The sequence below is a fragment of the Arctopsyche grandis genome, chromosome 13 (assembly GCF_051622035.1).
Source record: "Arctopsyche grandis isolate Sample6627 chromosome 13, ASM5162203v2, whole genome shotgun sequence".
NCBI lineage: Eukaryota > Metazoa > Arthropoda > Insecta > Trichoptera > Hydropsychidae > Arctopsyche > Arctopsyche grandis.
Window position 1 is genome coordinate 3,116,347 of NC_135367.1, and position 26,884 is coordinate 3,143,230.

At 37.4% G+C, this 26,884-nt stretch overlaps 1 protein-coding gene across 1 annotated transcript in view; it reads right to left on the reverse strand.

Moving 5' to 3' along the window:
* Positions 1-26,884, reverse strand: part of LOC143921447 (uncharacterized) — a 151,604-nt gene that overhangs the window by 102,182 nt on the left and 22,538 nt on the right. The window contains exon 3 of the mRNA XM_077444763.1: positions 9,863-9,986. Within this exon, the coding sequence (XP_077300889.1) occupies positions 9,863-9,986 (124 nt within the window). The remainder of the gene's footprint in view (positions 1-9,862; positions 9,987-26,884) is intronic.

Below are 26,884 nucleotides of genomic sequence, written 5' to 3' on the forward strand. Positions count from 1 at the left end.
CGGGTACCATTCAAGCACTTCTTTTGTCCACCTTTCGTCCATCCTCCTAACTACGTGACCCGCCCATTGCCATTTCAATCTCTTCACTCTATCCACTATGTCCGCTACCCTTGTCATACTTCTCACCCACGTGTTCCGCTTTCTGTCTTTCCTCGTTATGCCAAGCATACAGCGTTCCATACTTCTTTGAGTGCATTGGATTTTATTTAGCATCTTGGCATTCAGTGTCCAAGTTTCACATCCATACGTCATCACTGGCAAAACGCATTGATCAAAGATCCTTTTCTTCAAGCAGAGTGGCATTTTTGATTTAAAAACAGCATTCATCCGTCCAAATGCACTCCATCCTAATTTCATACGTCTCTTTATCTCTTCATCTTTACTACCAGACATGTCAATTATTTGACCTAAATATAAATAATTATTTACTACTTCTACTTGTTTATCATCTAATTTAATGGTATGAAAATACGTAAACTTTAAATAATATATTTTTCTATCTGTGGCTCGTATTTAGAATTGATGGACGAATACATATTTTTGCAGACATGTGTACATAAGAAAAATTAGGAGAGGGCGAGTGCACCTGGGAGCTTATTAAATTACAAAAATCCAAATATGAATAGTACATTATTTTTGGAAATGAGCTGTTAAGCGTTACTCGAGCCAAAAAAAAGGTTGGTAGTCGCTGTTTTAAACGATTCAATTTACTGCTGATTGCATCCAATCCAATGGTTTGCGAATTGGAAGCAGTGCAGGGTGGCGTTTTTTCATCCAATTATGCATTCGTCATTTGACGTACCGTTTAAAGGCGGGCATCCTGCTGATGAGGGAGGTGGGGGGGGACAAACGTTGGAAAGGGGAATTAAAGAGAAGGAGCGGAACAACAAAGGAATCGGATGTAAATTCGGATCGCGCCGCCGAGCCGGGGAATCCTCGTCGGGATAATCGCATTACGACAGTGACAAAAGATTTCGTTCCGGTTGAAAGCGTAACGACAATGGCGCCAAACTCCTTTGTCCAAAGCGCCGCCAGTCCGAGACCAAGCCCAATCTGAAACCCTTCACGAGCTTGAGCCAACTGCCCCCCCCCCCCCTACCCCCCTCCGATAAACAAGTGGTCGTCCACTGCAATCGTATTCAAGAAAACTGGTGGCAGCAAACACGGACAATACGGGATGCGAAAGTACAAATGATAGAACCTCGTAATACAGTAGAAACTCGATTACCCGGATTGTTAAAAGCAAACACAAATTTTACGAATTTGCTACTTTGAAATGAGTCAAAATACTCAAAGGATGTTTAGCCAGCAGCATGGCTGGGTGGTTGGGCTTAGCGCTGAGAGGACGTCGGGTTTGATTCCGATCGACCTCGATTGAAAAGAATTTATTCCGAGTATTTTATGTAATGCTGCTGTTCATGCTTGGATATTTGTGACTCCAGGTTGATAATTTCCTATCAGACTTTGCCATTTTTTTCTGATTTCATTGTTGAAACGGTTCCTGATTAAATTGGCTAAAAACCGTCCTACTAACTATATTACCACTATATGATTATATACACTATTAACAATGTACAATAAAAATGTATGTACAAATTCATAGATGTCTCGTTAATTTCGAGTTTTCAGTGTCTCTTAATTCAGCGATTTATGTATTTAAAATGCTGCATTGTTTGTATTTGACCAGAAAAGCGCATTGGGGTTTACTTGTTAGACCTTCCTGGCATATTTCTATATATGTATGTATGTTTTGTTTCTTGAAAATTTGATCGCTATTTAAATATTTATTTTTAATATTACCAATATGGAAAAGAAAACAAAAAGAAAATGTGTTGTATTATCATTAAAAGACAAATTAGATACAATCAATGCTTTAAAAAGCGGTGTCTTAGGACGTTTTTTGTCAAATAAATATGGTGTTGAACGTCAACGATCTCGAATATGAATGATATGAGACTTATACATATCATATGTATAAGTCTCATATCATTGCCCCCCCCCCCTGCGGGCGCCCATGTAACATATGTATATGTATATAAAGTTTACCATTTCTTTAATGTCAGAAGATGGAAGCTCAGAGCGTACGGTTATGACAAAATCAGGAGATGAAGAAGTCGAAGAGTGTATTTTTATTATGTGGTTCATGCAAAGACGATCGTCTGGACAGCCAATGTCTGGTCCATTATTGTATGAAAAGTGTTCGCGATTTGGCAACTTCAAAAAAAATATAAAAGTTTAAAGCAAAAATCCGTAATTGAATATCTCAATAAAGAATAATTTAATATTGATCTTCATGAAGATCTATTATTAAATACATGTAAATGTAGACAAATAAAAATTATTCATACTGAATGTGCATGTCTTTCCCTGTCAGTTGTGACTTTTTCGATTATCCGGACTACCTTCATCCCCAATTAGTCCAGATAATCGAGGTTCTACTGTATTCCCTCCGTATTGTTTCATAAAGTAAAACTTTTTGATACTTATATTTAACGTACATATGTATGTACATACGTTTGCTTGTAAAATCATTAAAGCGGTGCATTGCCATACAAGTGTTTATCGCGCATGCGTTACGAATTAATCGCAATAAAACAGTGCTTACGATTTTTTATGACATCTAAACATCAGGGTATTATAAATAACCACAAAAATCTAATTTATTAATTACTAGTGTTATACCCGATGACGAATCATCGCATCATTCCTGGAGAAACCTGAATTTTTCCAGCATTTACAAACTTAACCATCGTCATCTACTACTGGATGAAGGACTCTTCAACACGCTTCCGCTCGTCTCAGTTTTGCGCAACTCTCATCCATCTCACCCCACACATTTTCCTAATTTCGTCTACCCATCTTTCCATCGGCCTTCCTTTTACCCTTTTACATTCTTTCGGGTACCATTCTAGCACTTCTTTTGTCCACATTTCGTCCATTATTCTAGCCACGTGGCCCGCCCATTGCCATTTCAATCTCTTTACTCTACATATATCCACTACCCTTGTCATACTTCTTAACCACGTGTTCAGCTTCCTGTCTTTCCTCGTTATGCCGAGCATACAACGATCCATACTTCTTTGTGTAGCATCTTGGCGACGTATGGTCCAACTTCCATACGTCAGGACTGGAAAAACGCATTGAAACTTAATATTCGATACAAATTCAAAAATCAAAATACAATATCTGTGCACCAAGCCATCAATATACAAACTCAACGACAAAATACACCGAAGAGGTTGTAAAAACGAGTCTTAAGATATTGCAAGTTGGTGGAACGAGGTAGACCCTACAGTAACACCTAGTAAGAGGCAGGTTAGGTTTCAAAGGTAATTTTAAAGGAGGAAGTGAGATGGTGGCGTTCCTTTCCCATCGTCCTACTTTACATAGTTTCAGGCAAATTGTCGTGAAGTGTGACGTCACCTAATAGCATTTCACTATACTGTTCTAATGAAGATATGCTCCAGTTATGAGTCTTTAGTAAAATTAAATAGAAAGCGCACTGATGTGCATCAGAAGTCGCAGCCATAAGCAAACGATTCGATATCAACCGGAAAATCGATTCACATTAAAACACTCCCCAAGAGAAAGTACACTGACAATCCAGAGACTGACCTTTGCCAGTCGAATCGTCCCCCCAGTGATGTTTGATCTCGACGGCCCGTTCGTGCACGACTTCGTGCGTTTTAAAAGGCAAAAGTTCAAACACCTTCCGCTATTGTGTGTGCATCGGCAGAGTGAGAGAGACGATTTGAGGAATTTACATGAAATGATTGCTACTTGTTGGTCTGTTCGTGCGTTTCGGTTCGAGTTCATAATTTGGGTGCGGGCGGTTAAACGCCGAGAAGCGGTCATGATGCAACAACAACAGACATGTAATCAACGACAGAGCCGAAGGGAACTCGAGAACAGCTCGGACCCAGGTAGACGCATTAATCAAACACACACGTGCTTAGCGTGTTTGCTCATCGAATTTTACAGTTTACTAATCACAAAAAGGCGAAAAACGCGCACAACTAATAACTATACTCCGGATATGCAATATATGCAAGAGCCTGGCCATTGGGTGACTTGCGGGCAGCTTAGTGAGTGCGCGACCAAATGTATGGAGCATGCCACACTGGGCAACTCACTGGTTACCCAAGTCGTAAAGTCACCCAAGCATAGGGCTAGCAGATTTATTAATATCTAAACCGGGACAATTTAATTGTTCCCCCCCCCCCCCCCCCCCCAGGCACATATCTTACAAGAGTGATAAAAAAAACTTTGTAAAAAGCGTAAACTTAACAAATTACATTTAAGATCCTTCCTTTTAGAAACTAGTATTTCCTTTCTTTTTTCCGGTTTATTTAATTATTTTAATATTAAATGAAATTGATTACATATTGCTAAAGAAGATTGAAAAAAAAAATGATTTTCTTAATCTCACTTTGCTTGCTTTTTAGATAGAGGTTCGTGCATTTTTTTGCACTTTCATAACTGCGGGGGTCGGTCGGAACCCGGGACATTTGGCTGTCCCGAAAGGTCCCTTCGGGACGCCGAGACGAGACTTAAAACCGGGACAAACCCGGAATACCGGGACGCCTGGCAGCCCTACCCAAGCAGCGAGATCGGTTGCCTGCGTTGGGTTTGTCAGAGATTTTATTACTTGAAAAATCGTAGTGATACCTCAAAATATACAGCGTTGACGTATAGAAGGGATTCCGAGATCGGAGTGAAAGACGCAGGAGCAAGGATCTAAAAAAAACCACGTGCCGCGTTCATCGCTGTGTGTTTTCATCAGCAGAGATCGGTTACCAGGATTCTTTTCAGCACAAAAAATGGTCCAATGGTTCCGATATCTGGTCATCAGCAGACTTAGGCGGCCAGTATGCTTTAATCCACAAAATGGTTCACTATTGTCTTACAAAGCAAGAGAGCAAAAAAAGGTTGACAATAGTGGACCATTTTTGTGGGTAAAAACATCCTGGCCGTCCAAGTCTGGTCATTAGCTTCAAAGGTATGTAATTTTAACTCCTAAAATAAGTTTTTCCAACAATTCATTACGAATTTTAGGCCAGAATTAAGGAAAACGAAAAGTTTCGACAAAATCGTTGTCAATTCAGTTTTACGTACCTACAAGTTTTTATTGAGTCTTTTAAAAAATAAAAAGCAATTGCCCAGTGCGGCTCTTGCAGGTATGATCTTGCTACAAATATTATAGAATTCGATCTATGCATATTACTTACACATCACTGAGACTGGAATGGTTAACAATGACATTTGAAACGTCTAGACCGATTTGAATGAAAGATTTCAAAAGAGTCGTCTTGGTGGAAAAACTCGTCTGGATTATAGAGGTCACGGTTTTGCACACGAAGTCTTCGGTTGGAGTACTTTTCACAAAAAAAATGTGTATGAATAACCAATATGATGAGAGCAAAGAGGGGAGAGCAAACAGAACTCGTAAGCCCAACAAAAAGCTAAATAATAACTCTCATTTGCATATTCTGCGAAACACAAAGAGGAGAAAGATACCTTAACCAGTTTCGCGGGCCGCTTTAATTGCATTCATTTAACGTTCTTTGCATAGCCGACGAAAACGGAATAAGGGGAAATTTCATTAAGCAAATGGAGCTTCTTTCCCTTCGCCCTAATGGTGAAATGCAAATGAAGCGCTTGACTTCTTTTGGACCGCAGCCAGAAATTGGGTCAGCGAACGATGCACTTGATTTGAAAAAAAAAAAACATATTACAAATTATATATTGCAAATTAAACGTCTCAAATCGGATCGTCACCAAAGTGGCGATTGTGCAAAGAAAAAAGATGTCTGAAGTGTGATGAAGCATCATGGCTGTCACGCTCGACTTTGAACCGAACTGGGCCACGCAATGAAATGATTAGACAGAACACTGCAAAGACCTTGTATGTGTACTTACTTGCACGCAAATCTGACACAATGTCTATTAAAGTCATCTAGAAATATGATACGTACCATATAAGGTGCAGCTCAAACGGCATAGGACCTGAAACCTACATACATACAATCATCTAGTAACTAAGTTGCAAAAGTTCATATAAGTTCACTTTTGCTACAAGTACTCAAGTGTACATAACTCGATATTGCTCCGAGGGAAAGGAGACAAACATCATCAGTGACAAAATATGCACGAAAGAACGTACTTCAAGACCAGAAGCATACGCAGCTTATTCTAATCATCATTTACTCAACAACAACCGAGTAAGTTAAACAATGAGCGAAACCGTGTTTACCCCCGTTTCAGTCGAGGGTTGCCTAAAAGTGGTCCAATCTAGAGGGTTGCAACTTTGCATTACCTTCGAAGAATGGCTAATTGTGAAGGACTGTACAAACCGAGTCAGAATTCACCCCTTCAAGACATCGCAAAGTGAAACTAAAGGAGAAATAAATCAATAGAAACACGGAGAAAAAGCACACAATGGTTTTTGTGTGACCTGGTAGCGCATCGTGCAGTCACGCGATTTCGTAATACGAACGATTGCTTCATTGAACCAACATGGAACATGATAGTTGTTGGTACCTACCAGTTATCCAGCAATTATCGAATTAAACGATTATGCCAAACAATCTTATAATATTCCAAATTATAAAGTGCGACAGGGATTTTATTTTATGTGGATTGCATTGTAAAAGCACATGCTTTGGAATCCAAGATGGCACCTCGCCAAAATATCTAATGCGTATTCCATTCACGACACAATATTGCTCGAAGACGGGAAAAAAGGTTTAAAGCTGAGTTGCACAGCACAAATGATCGATTCCGAAACTTTAATATAAAAATACTTTTATAGAGTAGATACACATTTCAAAGGAGAACTATTTTCAAAAGCCGTGTGAATTTCATTTGATTTATATGTATAGACGAGACACTTTGATGTCGAGATAAACTATGTATGTAGATCGGTCGCAGAGAACAAGATGAAATCAAACCTACTTACATACATACATACATACGTATATTTAAATTTATTTGGCAAAACTTATAGCTATATTCAAATGAAAGCAACGAAGTAAAAAGCTTTAAATTAAATATAAAATATGATTATTGTGACTACATAAAAATATGCTTAATCTGTGACAATATACTAAAAGTGAGCTAAATCACTTCCTGTTCCTGGTGAGGTAAAAGCATAATTACATACGTGCAAAATTAGTATTTTAAAATATTTTCTCCTATTTTTTTCTGAATGTCTGAATTAAAGTTGCCAAAAAGAATTCCATCCCCTGTATAGAGCAACAAAAAAGTAAAACTAAAACATAAACCTTGTAACAAGTAAAATCTGACAAAAAGAGTAGGTGACGGAAAGCCAAACAAACGAGGCTACTGGTTAAACAATTTTTGGATTTTTAAAAGTGTTTATTACGATTATTTTTCACCATCGAACAATTTAAATTTCTATCGGTGACCAAACCACCAATTATGGCGAAGTTTCAAGCCGATCAGAAGAATGTAGGAAATAATGTCAGACCAAAAGGCGAAGTGAAGCTAATAAAAGCCTTGTAAAATTACAAGTACATAGAACCCTACAGAAGAGTTGAGGAAAAGCAGAAGGTCGAGACTAGATATGGATGATAGGGGCAGATTGCGGTAGCAACAAAGGATAAATTCTGTAGGAAGAACCTGATTAAGATGTTAGTTCCTCGAATCAATATTAAATAAATAAATTATTACAAGACAAATAAGTATCTTACAGCCAGTAGCATAGTTTGATGGTTGTCGGGTTCCATCCCGTAGGTGGACCTCAATTGAAACTAATTTATTCCGAGTATTATTATTTGCAGTGCCGCTGGTCAGACTTGGATATTTGTGACACCAAGTCGATCGTTTCCTATCAAAGTTTGCCAATTTATCTGATTTCAAAACTGAAAAGGTTCCTGAACAAATTGGCAAAAACTATCCCACCACTATTTGAATTTGAATTAAAAAATTATAATCTATAAATTTATATATGTGCAAGTTCAATACCATATGTAGATGTCACTCGGGTGCAACCTTTCCCAAGTACCCCATACCAATCACATGTACACCTTTAAAGGACACTATTTTGATAAAAATCCTTGTCAAGAAATATCAGAATAGCTCTAAATTTAGCATATATTTTCAAAAAACAAAAAATAAACTGAAGATAAGACGCGGACATGAAAGCGGGATTCTTCTGGGACACTTCACCGAGCGTTCGTTCACCGAAACTTCTAAAATGCTCCTTCTTATTGCGTTGATGTTGACGTTAGCAACACGAAACGTTGCAACGCTGAAACATTACACGAAACTATTGGAACGATGGTGAGGACCCATCTTCCAACTCATCTCTACCCTCCCCTCACAGTCCATTCTTCCCTCCGCTACGACCCTTCTATCTCCCCTTCCCCCGGTCTGATTTTTGCATAAGAAAGTTTTACTTCTGCAGTGTAAAACACGCGGTCGATTTTTTCAAAAATTCTAGAATCCAACCACTTCACTCAAACTGTCGACGTTTTCATTTGAATCACCCAAGAGTTCAGCAAGGACTCGGCGACGGTCCTTTGCTTTCGCAAAGAGCGTGTTTACGCGTGTGAGTCACCGTCGCTTGAATTGTCGGGAAGGGTTTGCATTTATTCACCCCCTTGCGTTTTTGGAGCACCCTCACTGCGAGCCCATTCACAGATGCGACCCTGACTGACTCCTCGTTGCATAATAATCAATTGCTTCGTGCAAACTTCATACAGAATCCCCTTTCGCCGCGGGATGTTTGATCTGGCGGGTACTTCGAATCCTCCAACGTCTCGTATCCCTGACATTTTGTTTTAAGGTAGCCAATGACCTATACCAGTAATGGCGAACCTATGACCCGTGAGTCAGACACTGACCCAAGAAGGCTTTTTGAATGACCCACGTGTTGAAGCGTGAAAATTTAAAACATTTTCCAATATAATGCCAGTTGTGATAAAATTCATCAACTTCGTTAATGCAAGGGGTCTTAAGAAACGAGAATTTGCACAATCAATAGAAGAAATTGGGTGTCAATATTCGGAGATTTTGACGTACTGCAATGTTCGGTGGCTCAGCTGCGGTCAAGTTCTCGATCCGTTTGTCGATTTATTAGTAGAAATAAAGCTCTTTTTGAACGAAAAAATCGATAGTTATGACGGATTTTCAAATATAGATTGGTAAACTGATTCGATGGTCTTATGTGACACCACATGTGACACGTGGTTTTTTTAGATAGTTTTAAACATATAGAAAAAATGTGACGTTCATGGCACGCGTGCATTGGATAGTCCTTTAAAAATGACACAATCAACCTGTATGTCGTTGAGATTATATGGTAGTATTTATCCTTGCTTGACAGTGATCTATACCAAAACGACCCTTTGGACCATTTTCGGTAAAATTGTATTCTTGATTGACAGTGATCGATATCGGATATGGTTTACATCGTTATCGATCAAGCAAGGATAAATACTACCATACAATTTCAACGACATACGTCGAATGTGTCGTTTTGAAAGGACTATCCCAAGCACGCGTGCCACGAACGTCACATTTTTCCTGTATGTTTAAAACTATCTAAAAAAAACCACGTGCCACATTCACGGCTGTATGATTTCACCCTTAGTGACCCACGGGATAGGTCTAAAAAATAATTAATGAAATTTGATCCACTTCTCAAAAAGGTTCGCCATCGCCGACCTAGACATTCGCCTGCAGACAAACGTCTCTGGCTTTTTATCGGCACATTTATCGAAGCTACATAAATATGCTACGACAGAACCTACGAGAGATGTTTCTGAGAATCTTCTGTCAAATACATATATGACGAAAAAGAATCAAAGTAGACTTCAACTGAATGGGGTTTTCTTACCTTCGGGTCGAAGTTGAAGGTGCATTCTGGCCTTACAGGGCAGTCGAGGCCACATTTGCAAGTGCCAGCGGCCTGCAGATATTCGCGCACCTGATCCAGCGAGCACAGCGCTGCACCACTGGGACTGCAACAGAAAACAATAATATTTGTACAATTTCGCATACGAACACGTCTCACGTGCATACAAATAAATATGCACTGCGTCATAAACACGTACGAAAGCAAGCAAGCGTTAAATCGTAACTCGAAACGGCTTCCCTTTTATAAACGATACGTTTGCTCAAGCAACACTGAGGTGAGCAAGCACTACCTGCGCCGGTCCAACATATGCACATATAATACATACATAATTCAAGCTTGCATGTGTGTATTGAATAATATGTATGAATAATTCATGATGATGTGACATATGACTTAAGGATAATGATGATTATTTCTTTGATCTTTTATCTATGTTTATCGCCGACGCTTATCGGAGGTTGTGACACTAGCATGAATAATGCGTCAGTTAAAATTAATTATACATTATTAGTTTCTGATTTATGTCACTTTATAAAACAATACATTCAAGTGCAAGCACCTGTTTAGTACTTTGGGACGTGAGCAGTGATTGGCAATTAAAGTTTGGTGAGAATTCGCAAAAGCTTAATTTAATCATCAATAACACGGCTATTTCCTTGCCCGGACCGAAGATCAATTCATTTCAATTAAGTTTGACCCTCTGAATTCGAATGTGGCAATGTTTTTTGTTGGTTTCTACTTGTTTATGACATATGAGCGTTTAAAAGATGCGCAATTTTTACAGATTTTTGGTTTTTGCCGTTTTTAACTCAAAATCTAGTATTGCTGTGCTAAGAGTGAATATGGAATTAATAGTCGGATATTTTTTCTATTGCTTTAAAATACTTAAATATCTAGCGAATTTTAAGTAAAAAATATATTTTTTTACCGTGCTATTATGCATTAATTGGGCCAGGACTGGTTTTTTATTTCATTTTTTTCTAAATCTTTTTATTCTTATCTTATTTTCTATCTTATTTTCGAGCGGCAAACGTTGCGGTTTAAAAACGTTGCGCTACTATGTAGAATGTATTAGCATCAAGATTATTGTGTATTTATCGGTTTCATTTCGTAGAATACGCTAGTGGTCCATACTTTTTGTCAAGGGACTGTACATACATACATATGTAAATTATATTATGAATAACACCATTTGCCCAAAAAAATAGGATAAAAGCGTAGTAACACAAAAATTTACACAGTTATTCAACGGAAACACTTTCGTGATTATCAGTACATAAGGTTGGAGCTTTTTTTACATACCTAACTATATATGTACGTACATATAGCAAAATAATCGATTTATAACTCGTCTTTATTATAAATGAAAGTAACTGAGCAACTATCATATAGCAGTTATGCTTTCTCTATCCCTTCTAGAGGAGAAAGAAAGGTAAAAAGAAGAGAAAATTATTTGAATCAAAATAAATTTCAAGAAAGATTTAGAGTTTGGACTTCAAAAGAATTTAAAATTACTAAAAAATCGACATGTGTTTTACATTACACACTAAAGTCAAATGGGAAAGAGGGTGGGACAAAAGGGAGGGGGGAGAAATTAGTCTGGTGCAATGTTTAGGGAATGTAATGCTTCATAATGATGATGTCACAATTTAAGTATAATAAATAATCAGCGACGTCGACTAGTGTTTAGCATATTATGCTTTCGAGCAGAGTGGTCACGGGTTCGAGACCCACTAGAGACCCACTGATAGCCAGACCATGGTTTGTGACTCCAGGTCGATCATTTCTTATCAGAATTTTTTTGATTTTCATCGAAACGGTTATTGTAAAAATGGCATCTCCTTTCCAATCTCTCTTTCTAAATCTCAAGTTATACAGCGCTTAGGTTTGGGTTCGCCAATTTGATTATAACATGCTGCAAAAATTTCTCCATAGATGTTTGTATGAATTTGCATTGTACAAAATGTTTACGTATTGTATCTGTACAAGTGCACTCATCGCTTTGAAACGATATGTAAAGGCGAATGTTCATGTCCTATGAAATAAAATAAAACTACTGACCGAAAATAAATTTTACTTCAAAAGCCATTCTTTCAATTCACAATCGTTGTACGAAGTATAGAAAGTATACGAATCTTACATAATGACATTGTATATTACATACAAATGTTAAATAAACATACGAAACATGGTCGATTTCAGCTAAAATACACTTCAAAGAGCAATACATTAAATTCAAAACTTGACCAACAAAACAAGTGCTGGGTAGATACGACACAGTTGCGATTCGAATCCGAGCAGTTCGACGTAACTTTGTAAAACTTGTGTGCACAACACGACATGCAATGAGAGCCATTTCAGTCGAAAAAGAGTACAAAGGAGGAGGGTTCAGGAAACGCCATTGAACTGAAACGCTTTTATATGCAGATCGATTGCAGCGAAACGGAGCTCGCGAAATAAAAGGGAAACGAAAAAACAAAGGGACTTTGGGACTAATGATGCGAGCGCTCGTCCACTGGAATAAATTTGCCCGGGACGAGGAGACGTACCCAGAACATGTATGTATGTAGTAGGTACAGTATATGGGTGCTTATCTCGACGATCTTCGCATGAACGTACCGAGGATAGAATCGTGTCGGACGTTTTGAAATTCATACACGATAAAATTCGCGTAAATGTAACTCGCCCGACCTTATGAAATATTCAATGAGACTCTGTGTAAAGAATCTTAAACAAACAGACGGTAATTTTCAGTGAAAGCGTGCTGGTTAAATCTGTTTGTGTTGTGTATAACAACGTTCATAGTTAGCGACGAGTGTGTGTACAATGTGAGTACTTGCGTTCTGAACAAAATGAAAGTGTTGATTGGAATTCGCGCAAACTACATACATAATATAAGCTAAGGTCACAAATATAGAGCGATCGACGTTATTGAGTTTTTTTTTTAAATGGGTTCGCGACAAATATGCCGATAGCTTCATACCAGTGGCGTGCCGTCCATGGATGCTGTGGATGCTACGCATCCCTTAAAATTTCTTAGTTTTATTTCTCTTTCATTTATTTTTGATCACGTGATTATGATATATACGATCGAATCCAAAATTGACATAAACGAGGATCCTCATTGAAAGGCCGTAGCCGTCTGCGCGACCGGTGCTTATTTACCATCAAGCTTGTATTACCATGGATGCCGAAGTTCTCTATAAATATTTTGCGCATGCGCACAGGTGAGCTGTCACTCTTGCGTATGCGCATGAGTGAGACGACTCTACGGTCGTCTCGCTCGCGCGACATTTGAGCTTGAAGCAAAATCTATTTTTGCGTATGTATGGACTTGATTCGATTTTTATGTATGGACTTTCTTTGATTGATACTTCGTACGTTACGTCCTAAGTTATTTAATTTTATTATTTTATTGTAATTTATTACGTCCTAAATTATTATTTATTATGGCCCTAAATATAAACAAAGTAACAATACAAGTGGATGTATCGCCGTTGTTAATAATAATTGAAATTGTTTCATTAAAAATGTACTAAAAAGGACATTTGCTTCTCTACCATATAATGAAAAAGAGATTAGTGTTAAGAGCCCAAAACCCACACTAATATTGAATATTTATTCAAAAACGAAAACATATCAAAGATATTTTAATAAATGTAAATATGACAATGTTTGGAAGAATAAAATAGAATTTAAAAAATGGCAAAGTTTGAAAACGAATAGTAAGTGAAAGTAAGAAGAGGTGATTTCATATTTACGTGTACACGTGCACTTTGACCGACTCGGATAGTATATTTCTCTGCACATTCAGTAGACCCCCTAGAGCGAGGATTCGCCACTCTATAAATGCTCGAAATCGATTAAATGTTCAATATGGCATGTGTGTTGCTTTGTCAAATACATGTTATTAAACAAGTCTTCTTATGAACAACAAAAGCGTCCACAGATTAAGATGACATTGACATTGATAGATCCTGGTGAGCAGGGACAAGGGGGGGGGGGGGGGGGAGAGACGGTACAAATTCCCAAGACCCGGCAACTTTTAAGGGCCTGGTCGGAGATGTAATGGTCGGAGATGTAAATGAGAAGCTTGCAAATTCCTGTTTGCCCAGCGGTGACTAATTCGTCGACAAAATTTGCCATAAACAGTCATGTATGTACTTACTCTTTTCAATTGGCTTCTTACCAATTTCAAGTAAATTTTTATGAAGTGAAAACATCTTAACACGCAGTAGAGGGTGTAAGATTTGTATATTCGATGAGACCTATTACAAAATGTTGCATCCCCACTTTACTGCGCCGCTAAGGTTTAGGTTAAGGTTTTCCTTAGTCCCATTTTGGTGGAACGCTTGGAAGATTTCCTCCTTCTAATCTTTCTTCTTATATGTAAATCGAACTTGTTCCGTACTCGGTATGTATTTATGCTAAATATCGCATAAGGAAGTTTCAGTTATGTAGTGCGTATTGGAAAATGCATATCAATAAATCAGCATAAAATAATCTATATGTGTATTGTATTAGTGGCGTGACGTGGAAATCTTGCTGTTTTTATCTCACATCCTTAGTAACGTGTATGCGAGCAGGAAACAAGGAGAGTATATAGGTAACGTCATATCACGAATGGAAGGCATGACCGACACAATTCTTTTAATTTATTTTTATTGAATAACCTAATATGCCATAACAGAAGTTACACTGAAAATGAGCATGCGTAGAGTACTAAGGGTTAAAGATGTAATATATAATTTCGAAAGAGACTTTGCATGTACATACATATGTGTATAAGTTTATTTTTTTGGTTCGAAGAGTCAGTCACGTTCAATTTAGTAAAAAAACAAATGAATATTCAAATAAATTTAAATAAAATAAAACTATTCAAATAAATTTAATAAAATGTTTACTATTAGATTAGTTATGTTTAAGCGGTTTATATTACAAATACCGAGCGAAGCCGAGTAAAACTACTAGTATTAAATATTTTAAAAATAAATAAATTGTCTATAAATAAAATTTTATAATTTTTTATCATATGTACATATATGAATAAATTAAATAAATAAAGATGTCAAATAATATGATTCCTATTAAAACTATTCGGAGCACGGAGCAGAGCTGGAGCGGAGTTGGAGCAAGTACTGGGATCTCGGAGCGGAACAACTCAAAAAAGTGGTTGCTCCAGATCTCTGTATATTACAAATACCGAACGAAGCCGGGTAATAACTAGTCACCGGAGCCTGAGGGGGCCGTGTATTGTTCAAAGGTTGTAAATGCATTGTTAAAGGTTTGCCGAACAATGGATAGCACTGACTATCCTACCTCTAGTAATAACACTAGTACAATATAAAGTGGATGATTATGATTCCGATATTATGTCTAAAAATAAATTCATCGCTCAAAGTCGTCCAGTATAATTCATTCACTCGAATCAAACCAAGCAAAGTTTAATTTTAGCTGTTTGACACAATTATGCCACATAAAAAATCATCGAGTGCGACGGGAGAGATTTCCGTGATCTGTCAAAACTGATTATTCCAACTACCAGATGCGTCGCTGTCAGCGAGAAGCGTGGTAAACAAACAGCGACGGGTCCCCCAATAACTCTCATGTGAATCACCGAGAACTGACAATCTCTCCTGCCACAAACGTACGTCTTGAGCGAGTTTTCCGCCCACCTGCTTGAGAGCTTGCATGATTGGCGTCCTCTGTCAAATCTCCCATCGAGGAGTCTTCCGGTGGGTTTCGACCACGAATTCATGATGGTCGATGCTGGCAACTGACAACGAAGCAACGTCAAGATGTTCCCTCGAATGACATGTTTGACATAATATCCCCGGTATACAAAAATAAATAAAAATAAAATCAAAATCCAGGACCGAAGTGGATCCATCCACTGTACTTAAAATAACTGCTTTCATATTTTTTGCCGAAGTTAATAGAATTGCTATTATACAGTTGATTTCATTTTTGAAATTGACAAAATTTCGTTTATTGAAGAGCAGATAAACCAGCAGCGTGGTCTAGTGGTGAGTATTGAATTCTTTCGTGCTTGATGTCACGGGTTCGATTCCCACTAAGAGTCTCATTGTTGGCCAGACCTTGGATTGTTGAGGTCGATCATTTCTTATCAGAATTTGGCAATTTTTCATTGAAACGGTTCCTGTAAAATTGGCTTTTCCTTCCCAATTTTCTGTTGCAAGCCTTGAGTTGTTGTTATAACTCAAGTTTCGCCATATTTCTCACCATAAATGTCTCTGTGATTGTTTATCGAATGTAAAAATTCGTATTGCTACATGAAAAATGTTATTAATCGTATTTATACGATGTTTGTAATATATGACCATAGATGTCAGGTATTGTTTCGATTGACATGTATATGTATGAAATAATTGTGTATTTAGATGTCTCGTTAATTGTGATTTTTCAATTTCTTGTAATAAATTAGCCATAGTGACCTGGAGCTAATCTGTAATGTCACTATGGCGAATTTGCAAAAAATAAATAAACGCGTGAATGGTATCAACGATGTGAAGTCGCCATAGGGGGTTGACCGGGCCGAATAGGTTTGAATGCATATTCACTGTCATTTTCCTGTCAACACGATCGAATATCACGCAAAAATAGCGAAAAGCGATCTCGGTTCAATTTAATATATTATACATACGTACAGTACCGAGGGTTACATTTTAAATATTAAAATTTTCAACATGTGCCGGACACGATATCGAATTTACTATTACTTAGAGAAGGTTGATAGTTTAAAATTTAAATAATGCAGTGAGAAAGGCTCTCGCGCACGCGATCGCCTATTATTTTAAAATTGACGAAGTTTCAACCTGTAATAGTTAACCCGAGTCTGCCATTAACCATACCACTTTACCTCATCGATGCGAGCACGCTATGCAGTAATCCTTTACGTTGAAAACAGTACAAAAAGTACACCATTAGCACTTGATACGATCGTAAAGTTCGCACGTTGTTGCAATTAAAGAATTTAAAACTGATTTATTGTAATTTATCTATATTATGTATAATATTACTATGATGGCCTTTATTCTATCTATCTATATGTATGCTATCAAAATAAAAATTAGTTTTGTATAAAAAAAGATTAAAACAATATATAAAAATGTATAAAAAATATAGTCCCGGCTTAGATGAGAAAATTCTTTATGTGAATCAAAATAGTATGTATGTATACTAGATGATAAATAAACGTAAAGTATTAATGTAATTAAATATATTACTTAAAACTTTGGGTCGCGGAAGGAAGAAATTATACAAGGATAGAAGAGATAGAAAAGGTAGACGTCAAACAAGCGGCGAGAACGATTTGGCCAAAAAACAAACACCGCATCGGCCATTTCAATTTTATAAAAACATATTTTGATCATTCATTGTATAACCTATTAGTGAAGTAAAAATATATATGAGAGATAATGAGAGCCTATAATGCAAATTTTATAAGATATAGTGTGAAAAAGATAAATTATAGGTGTCTAAACAACTAAAATCTGAATAAACGTGTGGGGGGGGGCGGAAAGTCAAACAAATAAGGCTACTGGATGTTGGCAGTGAGCTGCCACCGACTCCAAAATTTTTGGTTTCTTAAACATGTTTATAACGATTATATTTCACAAGCGGACACGGTTGAAATCTCTATCAGGGGCCAAACCTCACATAATGGCAAAGTTTCAAAGCGATCAGAAGAATGTAGGAAGTTTGTCAGACCAATTGATGCAGTGAAATTAATAAAAAAAAACCTTGTAAAAAAACAATTTGAACAATCACATTACACAATCAATTCATTATCACAGTAGCAACTTTTTGTCAACTTATTTACGTCTTTTTGAAATTTACCGCTAAGACACAACGTTCAAATCTCAGTATCGGAAATTCAATCATCAACATTATGTATGTATGTATATGTAGTTATCCCTCAGATTAATTCTCAAATAATAACTATAATACATCGTGGGACGAAACAATGGGATACAAACTCGAGCGATTATCGCCGTTGAACGCACGAAATCAACTAATTTCATCTTCCAATTGACGTGAAATGTTTACAATCCCAACACACGAACGGGTAATAATAAGAGAACGACCCAAGTGATTGCCGGATCACTTTCTAAATGATTGCAGGCTGGAATACACGACCACATACATATGTATCTGTGTGTGTGCATTATACGCGCGTTTTTAATGACATTTACGTTCACGATTTCTCTGATTTATTACGCGCCGTGTTTCGAGACACGACAGACAGGCCCGCTTCACGATACGAACAGGCCGTTCGCTTTTCCAGTCAGATGACTGAATTATTACCGGTGGGTCAGGTGCACGACTGCACCGGATAACGCAACACTGCGTAATCGCGTTTTTTATTTCATTTAGGATTCCACATAAATACATTCACTTCGGACAAATGACAGTATGTAATACAGACGTCGTGTATAAAGCATGTCCGCAAACACGCTTTTCTACTTAAGAATTTTGAATATATTTTTATATACATATTTCACGAATACATATATACATAAATATTTGTGCTCCTATTTGAAATGTAAACTTATTTATTATTCATTCAAGTTTGGACCATTGTGGCATTACATGAGTCCCACAACGGTCGAAAAAATACGGAGAAATGAGAAAAATAAGTTATTTTTCTCATTTCTCCGTATTTTTTTAATGTGAATGTGAAGTGAATGTTATTTTAAATAACATTCACTATATAACACTAGTGTTGGGCCCGTTGATTTCGAATACGAATTGAAACTCGAATAAAAATAAAGTTAAAGATATTGAATCGACTGGTTTCGGAAAGAAATTGATGCACAAATTAGAAATCACGAATGACAAATTACGAAATGATTACAAATTACGTTTTGTGCATCGCCGACGCCTTTGCCCCCAGCGCCCCCGATGCCTCCGACGCCCCGGGGCCTTCGCTCCCAGCGCCACCGACGCCTCCGTTTGGTTGTTAAGCGAATTTTGCTGACACTGCCTGAAACTGGTGAACGTAGTTTTTCGACACTTAAAACTTATCTCCGGTCCACAATGTCACAAAATAGACTTTCCAGTTTTGAAACTCTATCTACTGAAAATGATATCGCTGAAAATCTTGATTTTTCAGCTTTAATTATAGATTTTGCTAAAATAAAGACTCGGAAAGTTCACTTCTGAATTATCATTTTATTTATTTATTTTTAACTCCACCTGGAGTTGGTTGTTCTTGTTAACCACTTTCCTGTCGGTTCCAAGTCCGGATAAAAAGGATAGTAACCAATTTATTTTAAAAAATTCTAGGGGCGCTTAGAAAAAATTGCCCAAGGGCGCCATAGAGTGTAAGGCCGGCACTGGGTTTAACCAAGATAAGCTCGTAGTATAAGAAATCACACACAATGCTATGACAAATATGTATCCAGACCGTCAAGAGGATACAAAATCCAATTTATACAAGAATTATTTTTTTAACTTGACAGGACAAGGATAAGTAGCTTGCGAGAGGACACAGGGTGTTTGCGCTCGTGCCAGGTAAAGGCAAACAGAGTGCAAGTGCAAACACACTACCGAAAGAAAGAAACCAACAAGAGACCGACAACGTCAGTAATCCCGGTGCAGTGTCGCAGTTTCCCGCTGCATCCTATGCAGATAGATCCAGGACCAGAGTTGGCTGCAGATTAATTTCCGTGCTTTTGAGAGGGAGACCCGACACCAGGATTACTAATGGAATTAACAGCGTTCAACGCAGATTCAATTAAACGCTTCGACGAGCCACCGAGCGCACATTTCAGTATCACGTCCCACCCACACAAGTGCACGTTTGCAAATAGCGATTAAACAGAATACAAAAGAATATATTTGTATGCGTCTAACAAATTGTAATTTATTAAATGTAAGAGCTTTGGTCGCTGAATAGGTACATATAATATTACGTTGATTAATTATGTACAAATGCATATACAATGCGACAAATTATATTAGACAACGTATTTGTGTATATTATAATATATAGGCATCTATGGAGATGTCTGAAGACATATTAATCCGCCAATTAGTGACAATCGATTGCGCGATTGCATTGTGTTAAGCAAGCTGCATTGAGTGAATTCCAGGAGCTTAGAAGAGGAGGACAAATACCACTAGTACATATGTACATAGATGCATTCGTCAGAAGTTGTACCAAATGTCGAAGGGTGATTTAAAAATTCTCAATACACCTATAATATTATAAGAATCTTCTAAAATTAGAAGATACATGTACATACATACATACATAGTTGATTCTGACAAGCCATTGTGCTCTCAAATATCATATATGAAGTGTTTTAAAAAATGCACTTTTTAATCAATTCCCGTTACCTTTATAATCTTTATAACCAGCGAAGTTGAATAGTGGTTTCCATATTATGCTTTCGAGCAGAGTGATCTTGGGATCTTGTTTTTAGAGTACAATTAAAAAATATTTTGACTAAAATATAACATAAAATTTTGTATTCCAAATATTGTGAGCAGACTCTCGTTCTAACACTCGATGACCACAATCGAATAGTAATCTGAGCACATTAAAAACTTTAATTATTAAAGACGTTTAATGAAACTTATTGGATTTTTTATCTAAAACCACCCAAAACCGCATAAGAAAACATTCTTTGAAGTATTGACCATTATTACCATGATAGATAAAATGATAAAATTCAAATGTTAAATTTTGTGTTAATTCACATGTTAAAGTTTTTTGACATGTATGTATGTATATGTACATGTACATGGTTTTAGCATTGCTAAAAAGAAATGTTGCTGTTGACACACAAAGACGGGTTTTGCAAAATCAAAGATGTTGAAGAGGGTGCATTATGGTATATAGTTTTTATAAAGTATAAGAAAATACATCATAATTTCAAAAAGTAAGAATATTTGTTAATTATTATTTGATTTTTTTTTATAAATATTTTAACTACCAATATTAGGATACAACTTTTTTTTTAGTAAGGAAAAAATCGGGGGGGTGGGAGGTCGTAAAAATTAAACACCGACCTGGTTCTTTTTTATTTAGCACTACACCACTGATTATATGCTATACACTAGTCTATTCTGCTGGTTTGAAAGAGGTTGGACATTATGAATGTTTTCTTTCTAACTTTCATCTACCGAGCAACGCCGGCTAGTTACACACACATTCTATAAACAACGGCAGGCGATTTCATCAAAATATTACTCACGCGGGTTGGGTCCTTTTTACACAACCACACCTCCCCAATTCGCACCGCGCTCAACAAAAGAATTTGTCGGAAACAAGTGTACATACGTAATATGATTACGATATAAAACCGGTGTTATAACACGTGCGCGTTTCGGGGGCAATGCACTTTGCCAACACGGCTCCTTATCTACAACAGCGTTTCCCAACATCACTGCGAATAATCATCAGTCCGACCCACCAAAATGATCCACGACAAAACGAACACCTGGCAACAAAAGTGAACGAGTAAACAATGGCAACGCAAATATGTAAATAAATAACATCAGTGTGCCAGTTTTGACCAGACGGGTTGAATCGATCCATTGGGGAAAGCCAGCTGAACGTTTTACACGCAGTTTCCCACGTGTCATTGAGTCGACCGTGACGTCTGTGCACTTTCACGTTGCATTGGAGGTCAATAGCGAAGTTGCCGCCAAATACCGGTTCGGGAAAGGTGGGCTCGAGACCAAAGCGTTCGGAGACAAGAGGAAGTAGCGTACCGCACTCTATGTACCAGTTGAAATACGATGCTAGTATACAAGTCGACTGTGGCCAAGAGGATATCATCAATTTGTGAACAATCACTTGCGTAAACTGCTATCCAACTTCCTGGAGGATGCGTGAATAGTGAACTGTGCGGTTTCTAAGCGGGCCTTTTGTGGGAGTCGATAAAAATAAACTGCGATAAAACTTACTGGAAGTACCACCCATACTATAAATAAACATCTAATGTGTAGCTTGGTATAAACTAAATGGCATATTACGTACAATGGTGAGTGAATTGATGTTAATTCTAAGGAAAATTGACACTTGAAGAAGCCGGGTGTTTTCAGAAATCTTCCGGAATTGACCCACAAATGGTTGGGTCAACTGATTGAGGTGAGGTATCTCAAAATTAGCTTGATAGCTAAAATATATATAAATAAATAAAATAAAAATAAAATGCATAGAGACAAGTTGTTGAAAATAAAACCTCTCCGCGATAGATACAGAGACGAAAGTTATGGAAACAACCTGTGTTGGTGACATAATTGTGTTTTAGAATTCATTATCGTGGTTTGAGCACGCACAGCCCTTGTGGTCAATTCATATACATATATTTCTACACTAAATAATGCACTGTATTAATATGTGTTATTTATAATGCCTTCGCACATCACCCTTTCACTCCCCCCTTATTCCATCCACATTCTTGTAAACTTCCATCCACATTCTTGTAAGTTTGTGAGAAAATTCATCTGAAGATGAATTTTCTTGAAAAGTTCTGATCAACCTCTACTCTTCAGAAAAGCAATGGCCAATACACAATTTTAGCTTGGACATATTTTCCGTGAAGTGGGGGTAGGCCATCTTAAAATCCCTAACTCGGTGGTTGCGTTCATGCTAACCACTGAGAGGTTGCATTTTCGGATCTTCATCAACTCGGTTTATGCCGTAGGGGCCACCAATTTTAAATATGTATATTGTAAAATTAGCTCGCACATACCCAATTTATGCAGATTTGCGACACTGTGTTTCTATCTGTCTTTTTCTCGTGTTTAGATCGAATTGAGGATTGGACCGATAATTGATAAATTGTTTTATTAATTTAAATACCATATATGTCGGAGCAACCTGCATCAGGAGGAAATATAAATTACGGAGATATATTACACAGATTTTTCACCTACATTGAAAATCTAACTTAATAAACACATCAAATTTATCTATATTATAATATAGATAATATTTAATAAGCAAGTGGAAAACCTACATACATACATACATACATAAGATATTATACTCGGATGAAATTAAAAAAAAGTTAGTCAACATATTTTATAATATGGCTGCTTTCTAGCATCTTTCGCCTACGTAATCGAAATGTACTCAAAAGAAGAGTAACGGTTACTAACTGACCTTCGGCTTTATTTACTACCAGACAAAAACAATTAGCTAATGAATTAACCCCTCATGCCAATCTAGTTATTTAATCTAGCATTCAGGGTTACATACCCAAACACAAAACAAACAGAATTGAGCACACACACACATAAAATTGATAGCACTTTGTAATCGAAGGACAACGAATGACACAATCGTATCCACTGAAGCGAGACACACAAACCAAATGTAGCAGACGAACGTATCTACAGTGCACGGAGAGTAACTTTCGAAAGAGTCATAAGAAGATCCAAAAGAGCAAGCAAGAAACGGACCGAATATAAAAGAAGGCGCACTTATCTGAAGGGATCGATCTCTAAATCGTTTATTACTGAACAATATACAATAAAGTTGTAATGGTTCAAAGCACAAACGCTTTGCGCGATCGCATACAAACCGGTTTCCTCCCCTTCCCTTCCCTCCCCTCCCCCAACACGGACAGACAGACGTACAGAGAAACAAATTAGTAGAAATCCAACTTGACATTTAAGTGCTTAAATCATAGCATAACAAGAAGCGAACGTTGTTTATCTCGACGTACTGTTTTATTATACATGCTCGAGTATAAAACGTGAACGAATACAAATTATTTTAGTTTTTTACTGCTATCCTCTTCTATGCATGTATGTACACATGTACAAGTACATGTGTTCGTACCTAACGATGTGAAATTTATACGACTTGAGTGCTATCCGAGATACCCGTTCGAAAAGATGCGCACGTCATTTATTCAGTTCGATGTAAATTCGACATTGTCTCAAAGACACTGTTTAATGCATTGAGTTGAAGGAGACTGTGTCTGGGACAAGATTTTGCCCGAAGATGGAGAGCTGAAAATTCTGATATCTCAATAATTTCCACTTATGTACACAAACCTAAAATGGCTTCTAAGGGCGAAATCACACAGGGAAGAACGGCACGTCGTGTGCTTGGCTCCCCGCTGTGGGGGTCTCCTACATTTATTCAAATATGGGATACACCGTTGTCGATCACTGTCAAGCAAGGATAAATACAACGATATAATTTTACCGAAAACAATCCAGGGGAGTAATTTTGGGACGGTTTGTGCTGGGCGTTCCATGAATATGTGCAAGGCATTCCACATTTTTTTCACATGTTTAAAACTATCTATACAAAACCGTGTGCCACGTTCATCGCTGTGTTTTCCCCCCTTAATTATAAAATTCAAGATACTTGTAAAATCATAACCTTTAGTCAGCATTTGAAGAAAAATCGGATCCAAATCTCAAAATTGTATTTGATAAGTTTCGATTCGAAGAAAGTGTCTTTGAAACGAATTTCCAAACAATATTGGAAAATTTTTTAAGATTACGCATAGTAAAAATCGATATCTGCGATACGAATAACGAAAATCAGTGAGATTATCGTCGTGCTTTTGTCTGTGGTAACTTGAATTTATTCAGGAAATTATATACTGCAACGTACAGATTAGATAATTGGTTCACCATCACTCGACGTATGAACAAGCTGTATACAACAGCCAATAAGGTCTTGCGACCCATCGACCAATAAACTATCTGTGTTGAGAGTACACGTTATATTTCGTTCCGTGCTTCATTCGGAGCTGGCTCGTCGACGGAATAACAATAAACTACCTCTACCACTACTACCGCGTCTTTCACTCCGATCTCGGAAACCCTTCTACACGTCCACGCTACAATATTTTGAAGTAAATCTTTACAAGTGATGTATACATGTACATACATACAATAGTGAATTGCTTTGGTGGTGACGTCTGCGTCAAGAATCGTTGCCTTTTTTCACCCTTCTTGAAAATTACTTCATAAACCTAACCTCTTTCAAAACTGATGTTTATATACAAGTAGATTTTGCGTAAGATGTTTTGCTTTTGTAGTATGTATCTATTCACGAAATATTAACTGAATGCGCTGAGAAATTAATAAAAAAATCAATATCATATTGGAATCAAATCACTTACTATAAGATTTTCGTTTGGAGCTGATTAACCGAAATCTTTAAATCAACTGTACAATATGTATGTACATATATCGATGGCTTGGTGCATAGATATTGTATGTCCATAATTGAATATTAAGTTTGTAAACGCTGGAATAATTCAGGTTTTTCTTTTCAAGGTATGTGGTTATGTGGTATACTATATCTGTGCACCAAACCATCGACATGTTTGACAAGTGATTAAAAAATGACGCTTCAGAATGATGCTATTCTACATATGTAAATATGTAGTTTATTTTTGATAAATAGCAATTTTAACCAACGGCGTGTACTAGTGGTTAGCATATTATGCTTTCGAGCAGAGATGTGACTCCAGGTAGATCAGAATTTGCCAATTTTTTTGATTTCATTGAAACGATTCCTGCAAAAATTGTCATTTTCTTTCCCATCTTGCTAATCTCAAGTTATTCAGCGTCTTGAGGTTCGCAATTTGATTATAAAAATGTCTCCATATATGTCACTGTGAATGTTTGTATGAAGTCGCATTGTATAAAATGGTTATGTATGTTGATTGATTGTATTGTATCTGTTCAAGTGCACCCGTCACTTTGGAGTGATCTGTAAAGGCGATTGTTCATGTGCTATGAAATAAAATAAATAAATAAAATATAAATTATGATCGACCGAACATTTCGGCAACAGTCGAGCGATTGTCTCGATTAAGCCAAGCAAATTCAGTTCATATAACCTTCAGAGATTAACCGAAACGTACTGAACCGATTCTGCATACTATGCACTTGCATATGTACATACACATACATACATATATGTATGCTTCAACAAGACGGACACAAAGGCAACAAGCAGATCCGAAAACCACGACGACAATCAACACAAAGCTCGTCCGTAACATGACCTGGAATACGAAAATCCTGACAACTAATAACAACGAACACTTAACATATAGGCATCAAAAGGCAGCGGCGAGCAATTAAGCTGACCACCTCATGAATATGCGAACGCACGCCGTGGACAAGAGAGGAGGGTGTATCCGAAAACGCGTTTCGGGTGCATGCATGTTCCCGGCCGTATTTAGCGTTCATTACGTGTACGTACATACGTAGGCTGCTCAAAATGTTCTCAGAGAGCGCTATATTTATAACTAATTAATGCTAGCGTAAACTTATTTTTAATTGAACATGTACATACACTCGCCTTTACAGATCGCTCCAAAGCGTACTAATACAGATACAATACAATAAGGTAAAAGTCGGAATTCTTGACAGGGCGGCGACCGCTAGGTCGGAAGGGAGGCTCGGTCGACCCGCTCCTTCCTGTGATTAGCTACTCTTTGCGATGCCAATAGTATTGCCGTGCCCTGAATTAACTCGACTTTTACCTGATGAAATACTCCGACATATACTGCCTGGTTCAATACAAATACATCTAAATATGAATTAAAAAAGGCACGCGTTGTGCCAAATTGACGCTTCATATTTCTTTTCACACGCTTCTACATATTTTCCACATTTTGCGTATGTATTTCACTATCAATTATAACCCCTTTACCGGAGTTCGGAATATTTCCGTACGCTGCCCAACCGTCCGAAATTATATCTGAACCTGGCAGTATATGTCGGAGTTTTTCATCAGGTAAAAATCGAGTTAATTCAGGGCACGGCAATACTATTGGCATCGCAAAGAGTGGCCAATCACAGAAAGGAGCGGGTCGACCGAGCCTCACTTCCGAGCCTAGAGGTTCAGCCCTCCCTTCCGACCTAGCGGTCGCCACCCTGTCGAGAATTCCGACTTTTACCTACAATAATACAATTAATACAAGCATTTTTATACAATGCAAACTCATACAAACATCTTCCACAATATGGAGAGATTTT